Raw genomic sequence first — 17,123 nt, 5'->3', positions numbered from 1 at the left:
CTGGGAAATTATCATTACTTAACTACTTTGAACTTACATTTTTTATTTCTTATTTTTTTATAATAAGACGTTTCAGAAATAGACGACAAACAGTGTTATACTTTAAAACATACTTTTTATTTAAGAATATCAATAAACTGCACATTATATGTACTGACAAAATAGTGTAATCTTATACAAAATGCCGTCCTATGTTAACCTATTTTAACATAAAAATATATGTATCATGAACTGATTTATATCTCAAACACTTGTAGATTTATACACATAAAAATACATGTTGGTCCTATTTTGGAATATTCTTTTTAGCACCACAGGATAAAAGTCGTTTTAAAAATGACAATTACATTTCTGTCAGTGAAGTAAGAAAAATAAAATTAATTCAAGCTTCTTTTTAAATTACCAACATTAATAGATTTTTGTCTTGTTTTAAGCATAAATTAAATACATTCTGATACTCTTTTTCAGAAATCAAGGCATACTGTCATATTGAATCTCATGAAAAATGTGTCTTTGGAATGTTTAAATAATTGCAAAGGAAAACAAGGCAAAATTTCATAGAAAGGCGGAAATCTTTTTTGCATTAACTAAGCCATAGTGCTTGCGGAAAACATCAAGGGCTGCAGCCTTCCCATCAGTTATCCAGATGAATCCAAACTCTTCTTTCTGTACAGAAGCAAGTAGGCTGTTTCTCTTCTAAAACAGTACACAAATATTATCATCAAAAACTGGAAGATCCTCCAAAGAAAATAAAAAAAATGTTAAGGGATAAGTTTAGTTTAGAAACTGTGGAATAAAGTAATTATTTTCATTTAATATGTGTGTAAAAGTATTCTCGCAACTTGATAATATTCCGATTGAACCACATATGGTCTGTTTTTTGCTATACCTTTCTGATTACTGAATAATTCTGTAACCTTGCTGCCTATGGAGGATGAGGGAGCTCTCAGATTTGACCTAAAAAATCTTAATAAGTGTTCTGATGCAAAACGGGGGCTTGGAGTGTGACATATTATTAATGAATTATTAGTGAATTATTAATGAAATAGTTTCATTTTTTTAGATGAACTTAGCCTTTAAATCTATGCCACAACAATATTCAAGAAGGCAAAAGTGAGTCCAACCAAAGTCTCTTAAAAAGTATACAAAAGTCTAACCCAGCACTAGCAAGGTGTACCAAGTAAAGTGTCCCGTCAGTGTACGTGAAAAACTGAATTACCCTTTATATGTGTCCTGCACATCCTTCCATGTAGCCTAAAACAAATGAATAAAATAATTAACACACAAAATGGCAATATTCAGTGTCTTAAAGGGGTCCTATTCATTAAAAATCTCATTTATAAGAGGATTAAACAGTTGTGTGGCAACAGTGAATATATCCAGCTTCTAAAGGTAAAAATGTATTCATTTTTGTTTTCTATCATCACACTTGATATAAACAGTCTGCTAAAACACTTTGATTGACATTCTCCCTTTGTACGTGTCATCAGAGGGGGAAAGCCCCGCCCATTAGTGATGATCTCTCCTTCATTAGCAAAGGACGTTAGTCTTGTTTTTGAATCTGCCACTATGCTGACACATAGGCATTTGTAGCTCTGCCCTCTTTTGAAAACAGCACAACCTCATTTGAATTTAAAGCCACAGTCACCAAAATGGTACAGTTATGATCAAAGCCTAAAAGAGGCAAAATCAAACAGTTATAAAGGATTATTTGTGGGGTATTTTGAGCTGAAATGTCACATACACACTATAGGGACACTATTTTAGATTTTGTAAAAAGGAGCATACTAGATCTCCTTTTAATGAATGTAAGACTCAATAGTCTCGATCTCTTACTTGATTCACGCGGCTGTCATTGGCATAATACCACATCTGGTCCTGCGTTTGTCTGATGAAAGCGGTATAATGACCAAACATTGCAGATCCTATATGAACTATTACTGCAAACAGACTGTAATCAGCCTGAGGAGAATCAGATGCAGCCTAAAGCAAGCATACAAGATAATTAAATCAGCTGCTGCATTCAAATAATATACCATTATAAGCTCTGCATTAAATATATACTGAAATACATTTTCTGATTGTCCTGCAGCAAACATGCTCATCTTCAGTGTTTCAGGGAAGGTGACTTTGCTGTCGAGTTTCTTAATCAATCCATGTTCATTTCTGAATCTTTTCAAGTGGACACAGAGAATCTGAGGCAATGAGACAAGTTTCTGCTCCTGCATAATAAAATACAGCATAAAATAAAAACAATTAAATTCTGCATCAAACTGCGTGCAGAAATCTGAATAAAATCTATTTGTATTGGAAATAAAAAAAAAAGTTAAATTGTCAGAAATGCTACAATTAAAGATTACATTTTTTAGATTACACGTCTAACTTAATGATAAAGCAAACAAAGTACGTACATAAGCACATGGTTGCTTCTTTTCACAGCGGTCACAGAAAAACTTCTCGCTGACCTCCAGCTTTTGTTTCTTGAAGAAAGATATGATGCAGCTCTCCTGAAAATTGTGAGATGTACATTAGAGTGTACATAAATTACGTAAAGTAACTTGAATGCATCACTTTTAGATGTTTACCAGGGTGTTTTCCCCTTCATGAATCACCAGAGGAAAGCTGAAATATAAGTTGGGGACTCTGTGAATAAATGTGCAATCCATACATGTCACCTGTGTTTCCACCTCAATCGTATAAAGACTGCTGATTTCCTGAGCCTGGAGGAGTGGAAAAAACATGACATTACCATGGACAATCACATTTTGTACATTACCATGATTTACATGTAATACCCACTAATTTATGCCTCATTTTATTTTATTTATGCTTCAACAACCGTTTATGAACCGAAAAATCCATGCAGCCATAATTAAAACTAGAATCATCTGAAGACTTTATTTAAAGTCTGAAGTTAGCAATAATTAAGTTTGTTTAAACATAATAGTTTAAATTCAAACGTGTAATGTACTGTTAATTTCATAATTTATTATTCAGTCCAAAAGTTTTGATTGCGCAGTAAAAAAAGGATTAGTAAAGTGATCCAACGTCAACAGAAGGACCGCCACTTCAAAAGCAGAAGCAAAAGATCAGATTTTTATTGAAGATTATGAAAACAACCAATTTTTTTTTCAGTGGATTAACCTGCAGAGATTAATTATTCACCTTAAAAGTGTGAGCTAGCAAAATGAACACAGTACATTTCGATTTCAAGTGGTCTTTAAAAGCAAACCCACCAGCTCATGATCAGGCATCTGCTTCAGACTGAGATTGAGGATCATGTGGAATATTTCATCGGCATCTTGTTGAGTGTATCCTGCAACACAATAACCAGTGGTGGAAAGAGTATTGAAAAATCATATGCAAGTAAAGGTACCATTGCCCAAAAATGTAGCGCAAGCAAAGTAAAATTATCTGTTGTATCGTTACGCAAAGTATGAGTAGAAAGTAGCCCTTTGAAAAAGACTCAAGAATATTGAGTATTACTCTGTAAACGACTGATGCATACATATATTCGTTCCCTTTATTAAACAGGGATCACCACAGCCAACTTAGCAAGCATATGTTTTGCGCAGCGGATGCCCTTCCAGCTGCAACCCAACACTGGGAAACACCCATACACACTCTCACACACACACACTACAGCCAATTTAGTTTATTCAATTTACTTATAGCACATGTCTTTGGACTGTGGGGGAAACCGGAGCACCCGGAGGAAACCCACACCAACACGGGGAGAACAAGCAAACTCCACACAGAAATGCCAACTGAGCCAGCTGAGGCTCGAACAAATGACCTTCTTTCTGTGAGGCGATCGTGCTACCCACTGCGCCACCGTGACACGCCCATTTCAGTCATAATACAGTAAATATCAATCATCAGTGACGTGCAGTCTCTGGGTCATTGGGTGTAAAGAGTTTAAACATCTTCCTGGACACTTTTAATGCTTCCTTATAAAGCACCAATGTCTTTCTATGTGCTATTTGATTGGACAGGAATCCCAGGACAAATTTTTCTACTAAGCCAGAGATGCCCAAAGTAGGGCCTGTGGTCCATTGTAACCTTTGATTTGCCCACCATAACATCTGAGAGAAGAGTGAGAATGATGGGGAGGGTTGTGGCGAATGCCTTTAACACAGAATTCAGAGGTCATCACCTCTTTTGTTTGTTTTATTGTTTCAATTAAATGTTGTAAATTAGATTTGTAAGAATGTAAATACTGTAACTCGATGGATAGAGAAGACAGAAGACCTCGGCGAGCAAATCGAGGCAAAAACTAGTGTAATTCTGTTATAAATTAGATTTAGTTTTTACTGTGATAAGTTCATGATAAAATGTAAAAATTAATGTATTAGTTAATATAAAATTCCGTATTAGTTAATATAAAGCAATGTTTTATAGTCATTTTTAAACATTACTAAATAAATTATGAAATTACCCATGGCAACTATATTTACCTTTGGCCCACTAGCCTCGATCAAGTTTGGTTTTTGGCCCTTCGTAAGAAAAAGTTTGGGCACCGCTGTACTAAGCCAATCACCGTAAACGAGAAAATAATGACTGCAGACTGAAGGTAAATAGTGGAGTAAAAGTACTGATACAGCATTAAAAATGTACTCAAGAGAAAGTAAAAGTACACATTTATAAAACTACTTTGTAAAGTACAATTCCTGAGAAAAACTACTCAACTACAGTTATTTGAGTATTTATAATTTGTTACTTTACACCACTAACGCACTCAATAAAACGCACTCAGAGTAAAATCATTTTAAATGAGCATAACATTTAACTGTGATATTCTGCATACATACTGCAAATGGCGTGACGATAGAGGCAGTCCAGAAAGCCTTTATGTGGAGCTGAATGAGAAGGGTCCCTCACGGAGAGCAGTGTGTTCCTCAACTGCAATGGGATGTTACTCTGTTCAATTCCATCTGAAGGATTCCATCTTTAACAGTAATCATTATTAAAAGTATTTAGCATGATTTAGCATGGCTGGTTTAAATATGCAACTGATAATGATGCTTTAGTACTTGTTCAGTATGTCCAGCAGTTCAGTTGTGGCAGAAAAGGACTGAAGCAAAGCATTAACACAACAGGATAGACCGTCATTGAAAAGGCCTCTCACTTCTGAAAAACATAATATTTGTTAGGTTCAGCTGTAATGTCATTTATATTGTCTATGTGAATCCTAAGTATAATCACACTCATACAAAATACATGATCTTTAGTTTTTATTAACTTTGGTTAACCTGTCTGTCAATTAGTCATGTTTATTTCATCTAGTTACTGTGTCCGCTTTAAGTAGCCTGTTTTGTGTGTTTAAATGAAAATAAATCAATAAAATAAAATCTGTATACAGGAGTGCTGGACTTACCATAACCCCTGTTAGAGCTCCATGATAAAGAGCGGATGTACCGTCGATGATAAGCCATTTTACTCCAGTAGTCCCCCATTCACACACATATATTGATAGCAAAACCTTCTGTTTTTTTTTTTCTCTTCTTCTGAAAACCTGTTCGTTTAAGTCATATCAAGATACTAGCACTCTCGTTTTACTCGTAGCTACCCAGAGTTTCAGGCAGACGTAAACAGAAACAGCTGATCTTACTTTCACTTTCGTTTCCTGCGTCAGTTTCTGTCACTAACGCGACCGGTGTTATTGTCCTACCTCCCATTCAAAAAGTAGGCAGCACATTTTGATGACGCAATATGTTACCCATCAGATTCTGCTACCAATGTAAATTTTAATGTGGATTAAGTTGTGTGATATGAAGCTGTAATATCGCCCTAACCTACCTTAATCCCTTATCTCAGAACCATTCAAATACAGTGTTGGTGGCATAATCTGATGGGTAGGATAAAATGTCAGGACATTAGTCTTACTGTTCTACCTCCCATTCAAAAAGTAGGCAGCACATTTTGATGACGCAATATGTTACCCATAAGATTTTGCTACCAGTGTAAACTTTAATGTAGAGTAATGTGATATGAAGCTGTAATAACACATTTATACAGTGTTGATAGCATAATCTGATGGGTAGGATAAAATGTCAGGACACCTGTTTAACATTTTAAAACTAAATAACTAATATTATTAATAACCCCAGTGATTGAATTAATATTTCAACATATGAGTTTTATTTGTAATGCATTTAAATCAGTTATTTAAGAGTGATAAAATTATCAATAATAAAGTAACACTTGGTTCATTAGCTAATGTATTTACTAACAAAAACAATTAGTAATGCAGTCATTACTGTATTATTTCATCTTTGTTAATGTTAGTTCATGTTAACTCACATTGCATTAGCTAATGTTAACAAGCACATTTTGATTTTAATATTGCATAAGTTCATGTTGAACTATGATTAATAAATGCTTTAAGATTACTCATATTGGTTAATGTTAGTAAATACATAAAATAATATTAACTAATGGAGCATTATACTAAAGCAGGGGTGTCAAACAGCCCTGCAAAGTTTAGTTCCAATTCTACTTTAACACACTTACCCGGGAGTTTAAAAGCCTGAAAGACTTAATTAGTTTGATCAGGTGTTTAATTAGGGTTAAAGCTAATCTGTGCAGGGCTGCAAAGTCTACATTGGATGCACAATACATTGGAACTGCTAAATGCACAGCAGCATTATTTATGATATTACATAACAATGATTAATATTTTAACAGTATTGTGACAGTTAGGTTTAGGGTAGGGGTAGACGTAAAAAATGCAATTTATTGGGTAATTTAATAGATAACATGAATAATACCCTGTACAACTGTTTTTACGTTACTGTGATGGTTGGGTTAAGGGTTGGGGTGGTGGTAGCAATTAATAAAATACAATTATTGGGATATTTAATACATATTATAAATCATTTTCGTTAACTACCAGCTGCAACCATATGAGCTGTGGCCCTCCAGGAACTGAGTTTAACACCTGTGCTTTAAAATGTCACCAACAATAGTGCAACTTTTTTTTTGGTGGTGTTAAATGTTTATTATTGTACATGAAATGTGTATTATTGTAAATTTATTGTTAAATGAAAATGTATTTAGCTTTATTTATTTCAATACATCAATTCCTGCACTGTTGCTTTGTGATCCAGCTGAAAAAATCTACTAAACATTTTTATTTTAGTTCATGTTCATTTCAAGTAATGTACATTTTTATTGTTTTGGTTTTGTTATTTTATTAGATTACATTACTATTATTTATTTTAATTTCATCTACAGCCATTTTGCTGAATTTTTCATAATTTCTTCAACATTTTCACTGTTTGTATTCCTTTTATTATCCGAGTCTTACCAATAACACTTCAGTGTGATGTAAAATGAACACCTGTAGAGTTTCAGATGCACATGAACCCACACACATTTAAACCCAATGATATATACACATTTTATTATAGAATTTACATCTAATCTGCATGAATTAATTCCCACCAAGGTAACCATACAATGTTAGTAGGTTATCAGATCATTGATTTATAACACAAGTAAATGCACCAAAACATGATGACAAAATTAGGATCTATGAAGTATTGAAATGTAGGACGGCACCATTATGTTCCTCTTCTATCTCCAGTAAAACCCTTAACTCCTGTTGTGGGCTTTGTAATAGGGACCGAACATGGTATTAAACATCTGCTGGAGGAGTCCATGCAGTCGGAGCAGCCATGGAAGAGCTGAAGGAAGAGCTGAAGATGGAGGAATATTACAGGGTAATAGGTTACAGTCTATGTAGACGATCATTATAAGTGTTATAATTGAGCATGCACAGCATATAAAAAGGACCAGAGGATGTCTTACCTGGGTCTAAACGAGCGATAAGCAGATACAGCAACATTAAAGCCAGGAAAACTCTGCGTAAAGAGATGGATCTGATTCTCACACTGGCTACTGAGAGACCTCTGGATAATAACTTGATGATCGAGTTCAGCCGCAGGGTCAATCTGCCTGTCAATCACACAAACACATCATCCCATACTTTAGTCTGCTTACTACTATATCGGCTTTAATGGCAATTTCATGACAAAATTAAATAAATTAAATATACTATCAGTTTATAAATAACATTTTTTTCTGTAATAAGTAAGTTTATAACAATAAAAAAAACATCATCAGCAATAAATAATACATAATATAAGATACAAAAGATGCACGTTTTAATTTTACATGCAATTATTCACAATTATTTAACAGCACCGTTACATTATGTGTTGCTTATTTTTAAGTTGTGTACTTTTTAGGTTTTATACTTGGGATTATAAACAAAACATAGCTGTCAATTACTTCAGTCTACAATATTACAAATTTAATAATAAAAAAGGTCAGGTGTTACTGTAAGGAAAGTAATTAACTATTTATTTTTAAAAAATGGATTGTTGGTGATTGTTAATGGCCAGATTGGGGAGCTATACATAAACAAAATAAAATTAAGACCTGTTAAAAAAAGATTTAAGTACTATAGCACACCATTTCAGTAGATTTAAGACTTTTTAAGGCCTGAAATTTGGCTTTTAAGATTTAAGACATTCTAAAACTTTTTAATACCCTGTGGACAACCTGATTAAGCACTGCCTTTTAATCTTAATCTAAACAGGAAAACAAATTTTCCCGAAATATGAAACAACGATTTAAATCTAAGTAATAAATGTTTTTATTTCTGGAAAACTATTTATAATTTTTCCAAATATACAATAATTAAATCTAAATTATTCATAATTTACAATATACTTTATAATTGCTATACAATTTTTTCTTAGTCTAAGTGATTTGATCTGATATTGACCTGACACAAAAAATCCCCATACAAAATTGATACAAATTTGTATAAAACCCAGTATGCCAGGGTCATCTGACCAATAAGAGCAGATTTAAATCCTAATAGGAGTAGATTCAAACCCTTGTGGAAAAGACCTGATGCTTTACTGTATATTATAAGAAAACTTATGACCTTCTATGGCTGTAAATCTATAGTGGAAGATCTGAAACAACATTACAAACCTGTAAAATAGCAGCATGACCTCAATAATTATTAGCCCCCAGTATATTTTTCCCAACTTCAACCTTCAAGTTATTGTTATCAGAGATATCATTGTATAACAATGGTTTGTTCAGTAGATAATTGAAAAAAAAAATGTTTAGGGGGGCTAATAATATTGACCTTAAAATGTTTTTTAAAAAAACTAAAAACAGCTTTTATTCTAGCCGAAATAAAACAAATAAGACTTTCTTCAAAAAAAAAACTATATTATAGGAAATACTGTAAAAAAAATCTTTACTCTGTTTATCATCATTTGGAAAGTATTTGAAAAAGAAAGAAAAATTCACAGGAGGGTAGTAAATAATTATGACTTCATCTGTATGTATAAAAGAGAGTCACCTTGTTTTGACACACTAGACGTTTCCATCACATCTACAGAGTCTGAATTTGTATTAGACGACGATGATGATGATGATGATGCATTTTTCTGATTTTGATCATCTACTAAACTTCGAGCTGCTTGTCTCTGTTCATCAGTAAACGCCACCAGACCCACATCGCTCTCCAGCATCTCCAGAGCTTCAGTCACATGACCCATCGGCAACAGTATGTGGAGGAAATACAGCTCAGCCACAGTGCTGAATCCTGACTGGCTCGCGTTACCAGAGCAGTGCAGCCAATCACAGACTGCCTCTTTCATCACGGCCCGTTCACCCACTTTCACATAAAGCAGAATGCTGTGGAAAATATTTAGCATTAGGAATGATGTTAAACTGCTTTATATTGTTATTTTGGTAACACTTTAGTTTAGGTCACAACTCTGGCTATTAACTAATAGCTTATAACCATATGATAATAAAGTACACATGAAATTAAAACTAACCATATTGATTGTCAACTTATATTGCAAGTTTTGCGATGAAAAAATCATCTGTGTCATTAAGAGAAAAAAAAAAAGTGTCAGTGCTTGTAATGTGAAATCAAAATCTGAAAATGCGCTTCCTGTTTGTTTTTAGTTCAATTCTCAGATTATGCCTGTCTGGAATATTGGAGGGGCGTGGTTAAGTATATTAGCCACACCCCTCTAGCTGTCAGTTTTGACAACAAATAGAAACGGTGAGGAGGAGGAGTCTGATAGGCAGTAATAACTCTTCTAAAATGCCTTTTCCCCAGCTTTCTGAATGAAATGCCTACTTTACTACATCCAATCAGCTTGCAATAGAAAAAAACAAGCCACGCCCACTGTTTTCTCATTTATTATTCCATTTCTATAACTGAATCACAATAGGAAAAAACAGTCATAGCTTCCAGTTTATGCAAACATTACCTGTTCATTAGTAGTCATAAAGTATGATAAAGTAGCCTGCTGCATCCCTAATCCTACCCAAATCTCTAACTTTTACCTTACTATTAATAAACAGCTAGTTATTAGTAGTTTATTAAGCTAGTTGTGTTAGTAAATGGTTTGTTAATACCATAATTTGTGACTGAAACTAAAGTGTTTCCAATATTTTCTACTGTTTTTTTCTTCTTACCACATTTGAATAATCTTGGCAGGGATGTTCTCGGTTTCTCCATACTGCTGTAACACCCAAGACAAGACTGTACGCCATTGATTGAGCTCGGCCAGAGCCTGAACACCTATTATAGTGAATGCAGATCTCAGCTCGGCATGTTTAAAGCTGTGGGGGGAAAAATGGAGCATGAGATTTATAATTCTTACAGTAAATACACAATCATAAAACAGTGTCTCAGTATGGCTGAATTAAGTTATAAGATTCAAAAATAGCTTTAAAACACAGCCCTGCACAAAGGTTGTTAATAAAAGTTCGATTAAACTTGATTAAAGTTGTAACACAGATATCTGTTTTGCTCCTATAAGTATTATTTTTGGGAATTTTTTTCATTATTATAAGTTTAAATTGTAAGAAGAATCAAACCAAATTTAAGAAAACGTTTTTAATTCACAGCCTAAAATGATATTTTTAAGGTCATTTTAGTAAACTAATGTGGAATTTAATAAGTTTCATTAAATATTCAATTCATGTTTGTTTCTATAGAACTTTTACAATGTAGATTAGTCAAAGTCGCTTAACGTATATATAATGCATTTTATAATCAATACTTATGAATTAAGTAATAGGAAAATAAAAAAGAAATAATCAATATTTATGCATAATGCATTAAAACACTTACTAAAATATAAAAAAAATTAAACCTCAATAATCCATAGTATATATCAGATGAAATATTTCAATAGTTCTTACATTTCTACCACTTAATGAGCTTTGAGAAACCCTGCCATACTAATATACTCTAATGATATTATTATTTTTTTTAATTTTTGATTTTGTTTTACTAATAATGTACACAATAACCCCAGGCAAAATTATCAGTTATTATCAGCAAGCACTTAAAAGATAGTCAACATCAATTTTGTCATGTAATCTGTAAACATTAAAACCTTCAGAATAATCAGGAGGGGAATTAATCAATACTTATGGGTAATCCATTAAATTTAAAACACATAACATTACTAACACATATATTTAAAAATATATTTATCAATATATTGAAGTAAATATCCAAAGAAACATTTAAATATTTCCTTTACATTTTACCACTTCATGAGCTTTGAGAAAGCCTGCCATACTGAAAAACTATAAATATATGAAGTTGATAGATTATTTATTAGTAATAATATATTCTTCCCAGAGATGGGTCGCAGCTGGAAGGGCATCTGCTGAGTAAAACATATGTTGGATAAGTTGTCGATTCGTTCCGCTGTGGTGACCCCAGATTAATAAAGGGACTAAACCGAAAAGAAAATTATATTATTCATTCATTTTCTTTTCGGCTTAGTCCCTTTATTAATCTGGATTGTCACAGCGGAATTAACCACCTCATAATATATTAATAAGATATAATAACTTGAAGCAAAATGATGGTATTGGTAAGCACTTAAAAGATTTGTCATGTAATTTGTAAACATTAAAGCCTAAACATTAAAGAAACAGAACAAAGTATATACATGAACTCAAATTAAAGAAGTAAAAGTATATAAAACAAACTAGATCATTTTAAATGCATAATGTACTAATAAGATATAATGATCCCAAGCAAAATGATCAGTTATTGTCAATAAGATGAATAGAGTAAGTTACCACCAACTAATATTTTGTTAACTCACCAACTCTCCTCCTGCTCTGCAAAAGAGTCCAAACTCTCAAGCCCTTTCTCGCAGGTGGCAAGAGCAGCATGGAAGTCTTTTTTTACCATTAAATACTCAACAGCAGCGTCTATCAGAGCGGTTAGCGGACACCCCAGAGGGCTGACCAGCCGAACCGAGCCCGAGCCGCGACCGCCTGCCGGAGAGACGGACGAACTGCTCCTCATGACGGTCTCTAGTAGCGCATTACAGAGCTATTACCAAAATATGGTGTCAATAATCATGTCCTTAATTCGTTTAAACATTACACGTGGATTAAGTCCGTTCTGTAAACACAACAACTTTCACAGCGGCACTTCCGCATTGGATTACCAGAAAAATACATGTCAAGTTAAAAGTCCATACCTGACACGGTGAAAGTTACTTCTACTAGTAAAAATAAAAATGTAGTAATAAATAAAATAAAACTTTAAAAAATTGTAGTGACCAAAACTAAAAAAAAATGTTTTATGTGACATTCTGTCTTTGTTACTTATTTGATAAGTTTTATTATGTAATTTAATAATGAACGTTTTATGTTTTACTTAATACAAAAAAATGATAATATACAAATATTGAAGATATGTAGGAATATCTACAAAAACCCAATGAATAAAGCAAACTTCAACAAATATTTAAGCAAATGTTGTATTTAAGTACATAATTCACTGATGCCCACAATAATACAAAGGTGCTTCGATTTCATAAAGGCTGGTGAAGTTAAAATGGCATCTTTAAAGGGATAATTCACACAAAAAAAAAGTAATTTCTGTCATCATTTACTCATCCTTCACTTGTTCCAAGTACATTTCCTCTGTTAAACACACAAACAAAAGATTGGAAATTGCTCTCCATTGACTTTTCTTGCCATGTGTCAATGGCCACAGGTTCCCAATATTATTCAAAACATCTTGTGTTCAACAAAAAAAAAAAAATTAATAAAGGTTTTAAACCACTTAAGGCTGTGTACATTTTAATTCTGGGTGAACTATCCCTTTAATATTCACTTCTGAAGTGATTTACATTTATATATTAGGTAATTTCCCAAATATTACCACCTCAGTGATGAAAAGACAACAGAAAAGACATTATTTTTTTGTGTACAACATTTCTTAATTTAAATCCACTCATTGGCCACTTCTGCATCTTTCAAAAGAAGCTGTCCTTTATCAATCAGTAGTTTCATCAGTCCTTTCCTCCGTCTCCACGTTACCCTCAGCCCATAGTCCTTCTCAGGTGTGTCCTCCACCAAGACGCTTGTGTTTTCAACTCGTGGAGGAGTTTTTGCCTGGCTTGGAGGGAAAAGAAGTTGTTGAACATTGGATGGCGATGTGATGGAACAATGTGGCACTTCAGGAGTCTCCACATGTGGCGGATCAGGAACCAGGCTTGTGTTTGGTGTTTGAATTAAAGCATTAGTCAACCCCTTTCCATTATTGTGAAATGTTAGGCTCTTTGAAACTTCTGTATACTTGGAGGTGGCAGATTTAACACGTGTGAGCATCCTCTTTTCAGTGCATTTCCGAGCATATTTTGATCTTCTTGGAGTTTCTTGAAGCTCCTTTTGATGTTTGTCTGAAGAAACAACCGTATTTTTCTTTGTTTGTTGATGACGAAGGTTTTCACGCCCTTGTATTGTGGTTGCCTGAAATGACAAGGGAGTAAATCTGCAAACACTTGCTTTTCTAGTCTGTGGTAAACACAAAGCCGATGCTTTGTTGGTGATTCTTGTAGCCACCTGGTGATTCCTCTTCCCTCGACCACCCCGACTAACTCTTGTGGTTGCATGTGAATTAAACTGCGGAGAAACCTGTAAACAGTGAATAAGGGTCAAAAAGTGACCTTTAATATTGAGGTAAAGTTGCTTTTATATTCACTAATAGGGTATATGCCAAGCTAGTGCAGTTCCCATGCTGATACACTTCCGGTGACCTGTTATTGTGAACTTTTTACCATTTTATACGGTTGCTTACACAGCATCGATGTTGTAATGTCATTAAAATACATTCAGTTAAATAAACTTTAGCCTTTATTTAGTTGCTCAAGCGTAAAACGAGACAAAAAGCTGTTTACTCGCACGCAACCGTCAGAATCGGCAGGCCAACGCAGAAGTTCCATTGAATAGACTGGGGTAAAATAAATGCTCATATTACAAAGATATGGCGGGGGAAATGTAATTTAATGCAGTGCTTCTTGTACAATCTGAGACCCACTTTAAATCGGATATCACTCAGCTAGTGGAGATCGCTGATTTTTAAAGAAAACAGACCTTAAACGCACCGGATTTTGCATTGTCATTCAATTCGCCGGAAGCGCTCAACTCAGGTTACTGGCAAATTAAAAGTCCTATTAGCATGCTTTAGCATATACCCCATTGGTTCAGTGACAACTTGTGACATACTCCCTGTATTGTTTACCACGACACTGATCTGAAATCGCAAGTCAGTGACTTGAAAACAAGATCAGCACTTTATTTGACTGTGAACAATGTTGTACTTTGATAGTCTTTGGCTTTCTTACCATTTAGAATTTGCAAACAATACTTTTCTGAAATTATATTATCACGGAAAAAGTCTGAATGTGTCAATATAAAAACTAATTTTCCTCAATACCTTTAATTTGCATGAAATTAAATATATAAAATAATATATCATTAAAATATATATGCAGAAAGCATGTTAAATGAAAGTAAACTGCCTGCTTTATTGAAAAAGACAAAAAGTCAACATGTGGACATACCCACGGTGCATCACCCCGCTGTTGTTTCTCTGATATGAATGACCTGGGATGGATGGCACTCCGTAGTTGTGCTCCATATTCATGCTTTGGTCCATTGATGGGAGCCTCTTTGAACAACAGCTGAGATTTGAGTGGGTTCAGCAGTCTCTTCTTGTGTGAAGTGCGGGGCATTAGAAGTCATAATAATCTGCATTGAAGAAAAACACGATAGCATGAGCCAGAGAATCATTACTATTGTCTGAGATTGCAATGAGATGTGTCATACAAGCAAAAACAGTTAATAAAAATCGACACTGATTGACTATTTTAATTCCCATTCAATCATTAATACGTCAATACTCATTCATAAACATCTTATCAAACATGATTACCCTTTAAATGTGTTATCAATTGACAAGATGTAACGTTAGCATAGATGTTAACAACACAGAAAGTTCGCTCGTAAGGAAATGCATGGCATACAATGCAAACTTCAGCTAATACTCACGCATCGCTTTGTATTTCTTCTCAATTGCATAGTTTTTTTTCCTTTGGACCATGAAAATGTGAACAGAGAAAGACTAATATCCCGTTTGGATGAGGTTTGGGGGAATTTTATCCCTCATTCATGCACTTTCATCCCCCTTTTTAGAAATGAAAAAGTGATTGAATGATGGCTAGCATAAGCATGTAATGAAATAAGAGGCGGGGCTTTGCGACCACGGCTTTAATGTGATTGGTCAGATAGGATTGGTCCAAATGACAATTAAAACGTAAATATAGATATATTATTCGTTGTGTTTCCACCAATAATATTATTTTAATACGTGTTACTAACGTATGCAGGACGAAATATTCTAAAACAAAAAAATAAATAAATAAATACGCAAATATATAAATAAATGAGTAAATAAATTCATCAATTCCTGCATATATAAAATTAATAAATACGCAAATATATAAATAAAAGAGCAAATAAATCCATAAATTCCGGCATAAACAAAATTATAAATAATTAAACCTGCAAATATATGTTAATTAAATTATAAATAAAATATATAAATAAATAAGTAAATGTTTGCACAAATTACTGCATAAATAAAATAATAAATACATATGCAAATATATAAATACAAGAGTAAATGAATCCATAAATTCCTGCATACAAATATAAATAATTAATGGTGCGGCCAGGTAAATAATTGTGTAACTTATACAAATGTTGGGGGAATAAGAAAATGCTAAACTGAAAGTTTATTATTTAGATTTAGATGCAGCTTTGTATTGCTTAATGTTGAATGTTTCAGTTGTAAAAATTATAATGTGTATGTCAGAGGAGCCACCGATCGCCCCCTAAAGGGAAATTATTTACTGCAGTTTGCATTACTTGCAGAAATGCACTACTTGTGGTGTCTCCGCCCATATGTGTTCGCCATTGGCCACCACGTGATCACGTGAGAGCGCAGCACCGCTCTGCGCCAAAATTCAAAATCTCACCAAATGCTCACAAGAATCCTGCGACCCGAGTCTTTTATTTACCTTCATCAAAATACATTCTAGCAATCAACACTGCCTGATTAACTCAAATAAAGCACCGTCTGCACGGCTGACATGATATGAAGGTTTGATCCGCTTTGTATTGTTTGATATGGGTTTATTTTAATGCATTACAACAGGAATTTACGTGTATAGCAAGTTAGCAGGGTGGGTATGCATATCACTAGGCCGCATGTCAGATAATAAAGCACGATCGCGTTAACTTTAATAATAAAATGTATGATTAGGACAATAACATGTATTTAAGTGTTATATTATGACGTACAACGCGATTGAAGGTCTATGCAATAACAAAATATTATTTTACAGACCTGAATTGCAGCAATGTTGTGTCCTTTTGTTTCTGAATGATCTGTCATCGTCATCACCCTCATAATAACAAGACGTCAAATTGAATGTAATCAATTTATAACGGTATTTCATCTTTCAGAACTACAAACGTCATTTTGGAGTCGTTAGCCAGAAGCGTCGGTTAAACAGATCTTTTAATCGGTATATTCTCCGCTATTTGCGATAATATTTGATATTTGTCAATAATTAATGTGTATTTTCTATACGAGCACTTGATTTAATATTTTCACGCTATTATTTGGGTGGTTTATCATTGTTACACTTCTGCAAAGCTTCCAGTGTAAGTAACAACAGCTCAAT

The 17,123-nt window shown here is 33.7% G+C and overlaps 4 protein-coding genes across 26 annotated transcripts in view; 1 reads left to right on the top strand and 3 right to left on the bottom strand.

The window, feature by feature from the left end:
* Nucleotides 1-95: 95 nt before the first annotated feature.
* Nucleotides 96-5,850, bottom strand: usp18 (ubiquitin specific peptidase 18). Of its 2 annotated transcripts, XM_087247960.2 has the most exons (10): nucleotides 5,378-5,850; nucleotides 5,034-5,130; nucleotides 4,812-4,948; nucleotides 3,237-3,316; nucleotides 2,586-2,720; nucleotides 2,412-2,507; nucleotides 2,073-2,222; nucleotides 1,837-1,983; nucleotides 1,220-1,254; nucleotides 96-696 (listed from the first exon to the last, which is right to left on the bottom strand). In XM_087247960.2, the coding sequence occupies exons 1-10, from the start codon at nucleotides 5,454-5,456 to the stop codon at nucleotides 639-641; spliced, it is 1,014 nt and encodes a 337-aa protein (XP_087104086.2). In that variant the 5' UTR covers nucleotides 5,457-5,850; the 3' UTR covers nucleotides 96-638. The 2 variants fall into 2 exon arrangements, with proteins under 2 accessions (XP_087104086.2, XP_087104087.2); XM_087247961.2 differs by lacking the exon at nucleotides 5,034-5,130 and having other exon boundaries at nucleotides 5,378-5,831.
* A 1,538-nt stretch (nucleotides 5,851-7,388) lies between these two features.
* Nucleotides 7,389-12,485, bottom strand: pex26 (peroxisomal biogenesis factor 26). The gene is made up of 5 exons (NM_199920.1): nucleotides 12,180-12,485; nucleotides 10,525-10,671; nucleotides 9,389-9,726; nucleotides 7,813-7,959; nucleotides 7,389-7,700 (listed from the first exon to the last, which is right to left on the bottom strand). Exons 1-5 carry the CDS (start codon nucleotides 12,383-12,385, stop codon nucleotides 7,597-7,599), a joined length of 942 nt encoding a protein of 313 aa, NP_956214.1. The 5' UTR covers nucleotides 12,386-12,485; the 3' UTR covers nucleotides 7,389-7,596.
* Nucleotides 11,907-16,871, bottom strand: rhno1 (RAD9-HUS1-RAD1 interacting nuclear orphan 1). 2 transcript variants are annotated; one of them, NM_001328034.2, is given in 3 exon segments: nucleotides 11,907-14,007; nucleotides 14,937-15,123; nucleotides 15,424-15,498. In NM_001328034.2, coding segments are annotated over 2 exon segments (864 nt in total). In that variant the 5' UTR covers nucleotides 15,108-15,123; nucleotides 15,424-15,498; the 3' UTR covers nucleotides 11,907-13,314.
* The window catches only part of foxm1 (forkhead box M1), a 9,697-nt gene continuing 8,966 nt past the window's right edge, over nucleotides 16,393-17,123 (top strand). For 7 of the 21 annotated variants that reach the window (XM_087246323.2, XM_087246319.2, XM_087246312.2 and 4 more), the window contains exon 1: nucleotides 16,393-16,537. The gene's annotated coding sequence lies outside the window, so the exon portion shown is untranslated. 21 annotated transcript variants of the gene reach the window in all.

The sequence above is a fragment of the Danio rerio genome, chromosome 4 (assembly GCF_052040795.2).
Source record: "Danio rerio strain M-AB ecotype USA chromosome 4, GRCz13ab, whole genome shotgun sequence".
NCBI classification, from domain to species: Eukaryota; Metazoa; Chordata; class Actinopteri; order Cypriniformes; family Danionidae; genus Danio; species Danio rerio.
This window is presented reverse-complemented; position numbering and strand designations above follow the sequence as displayed.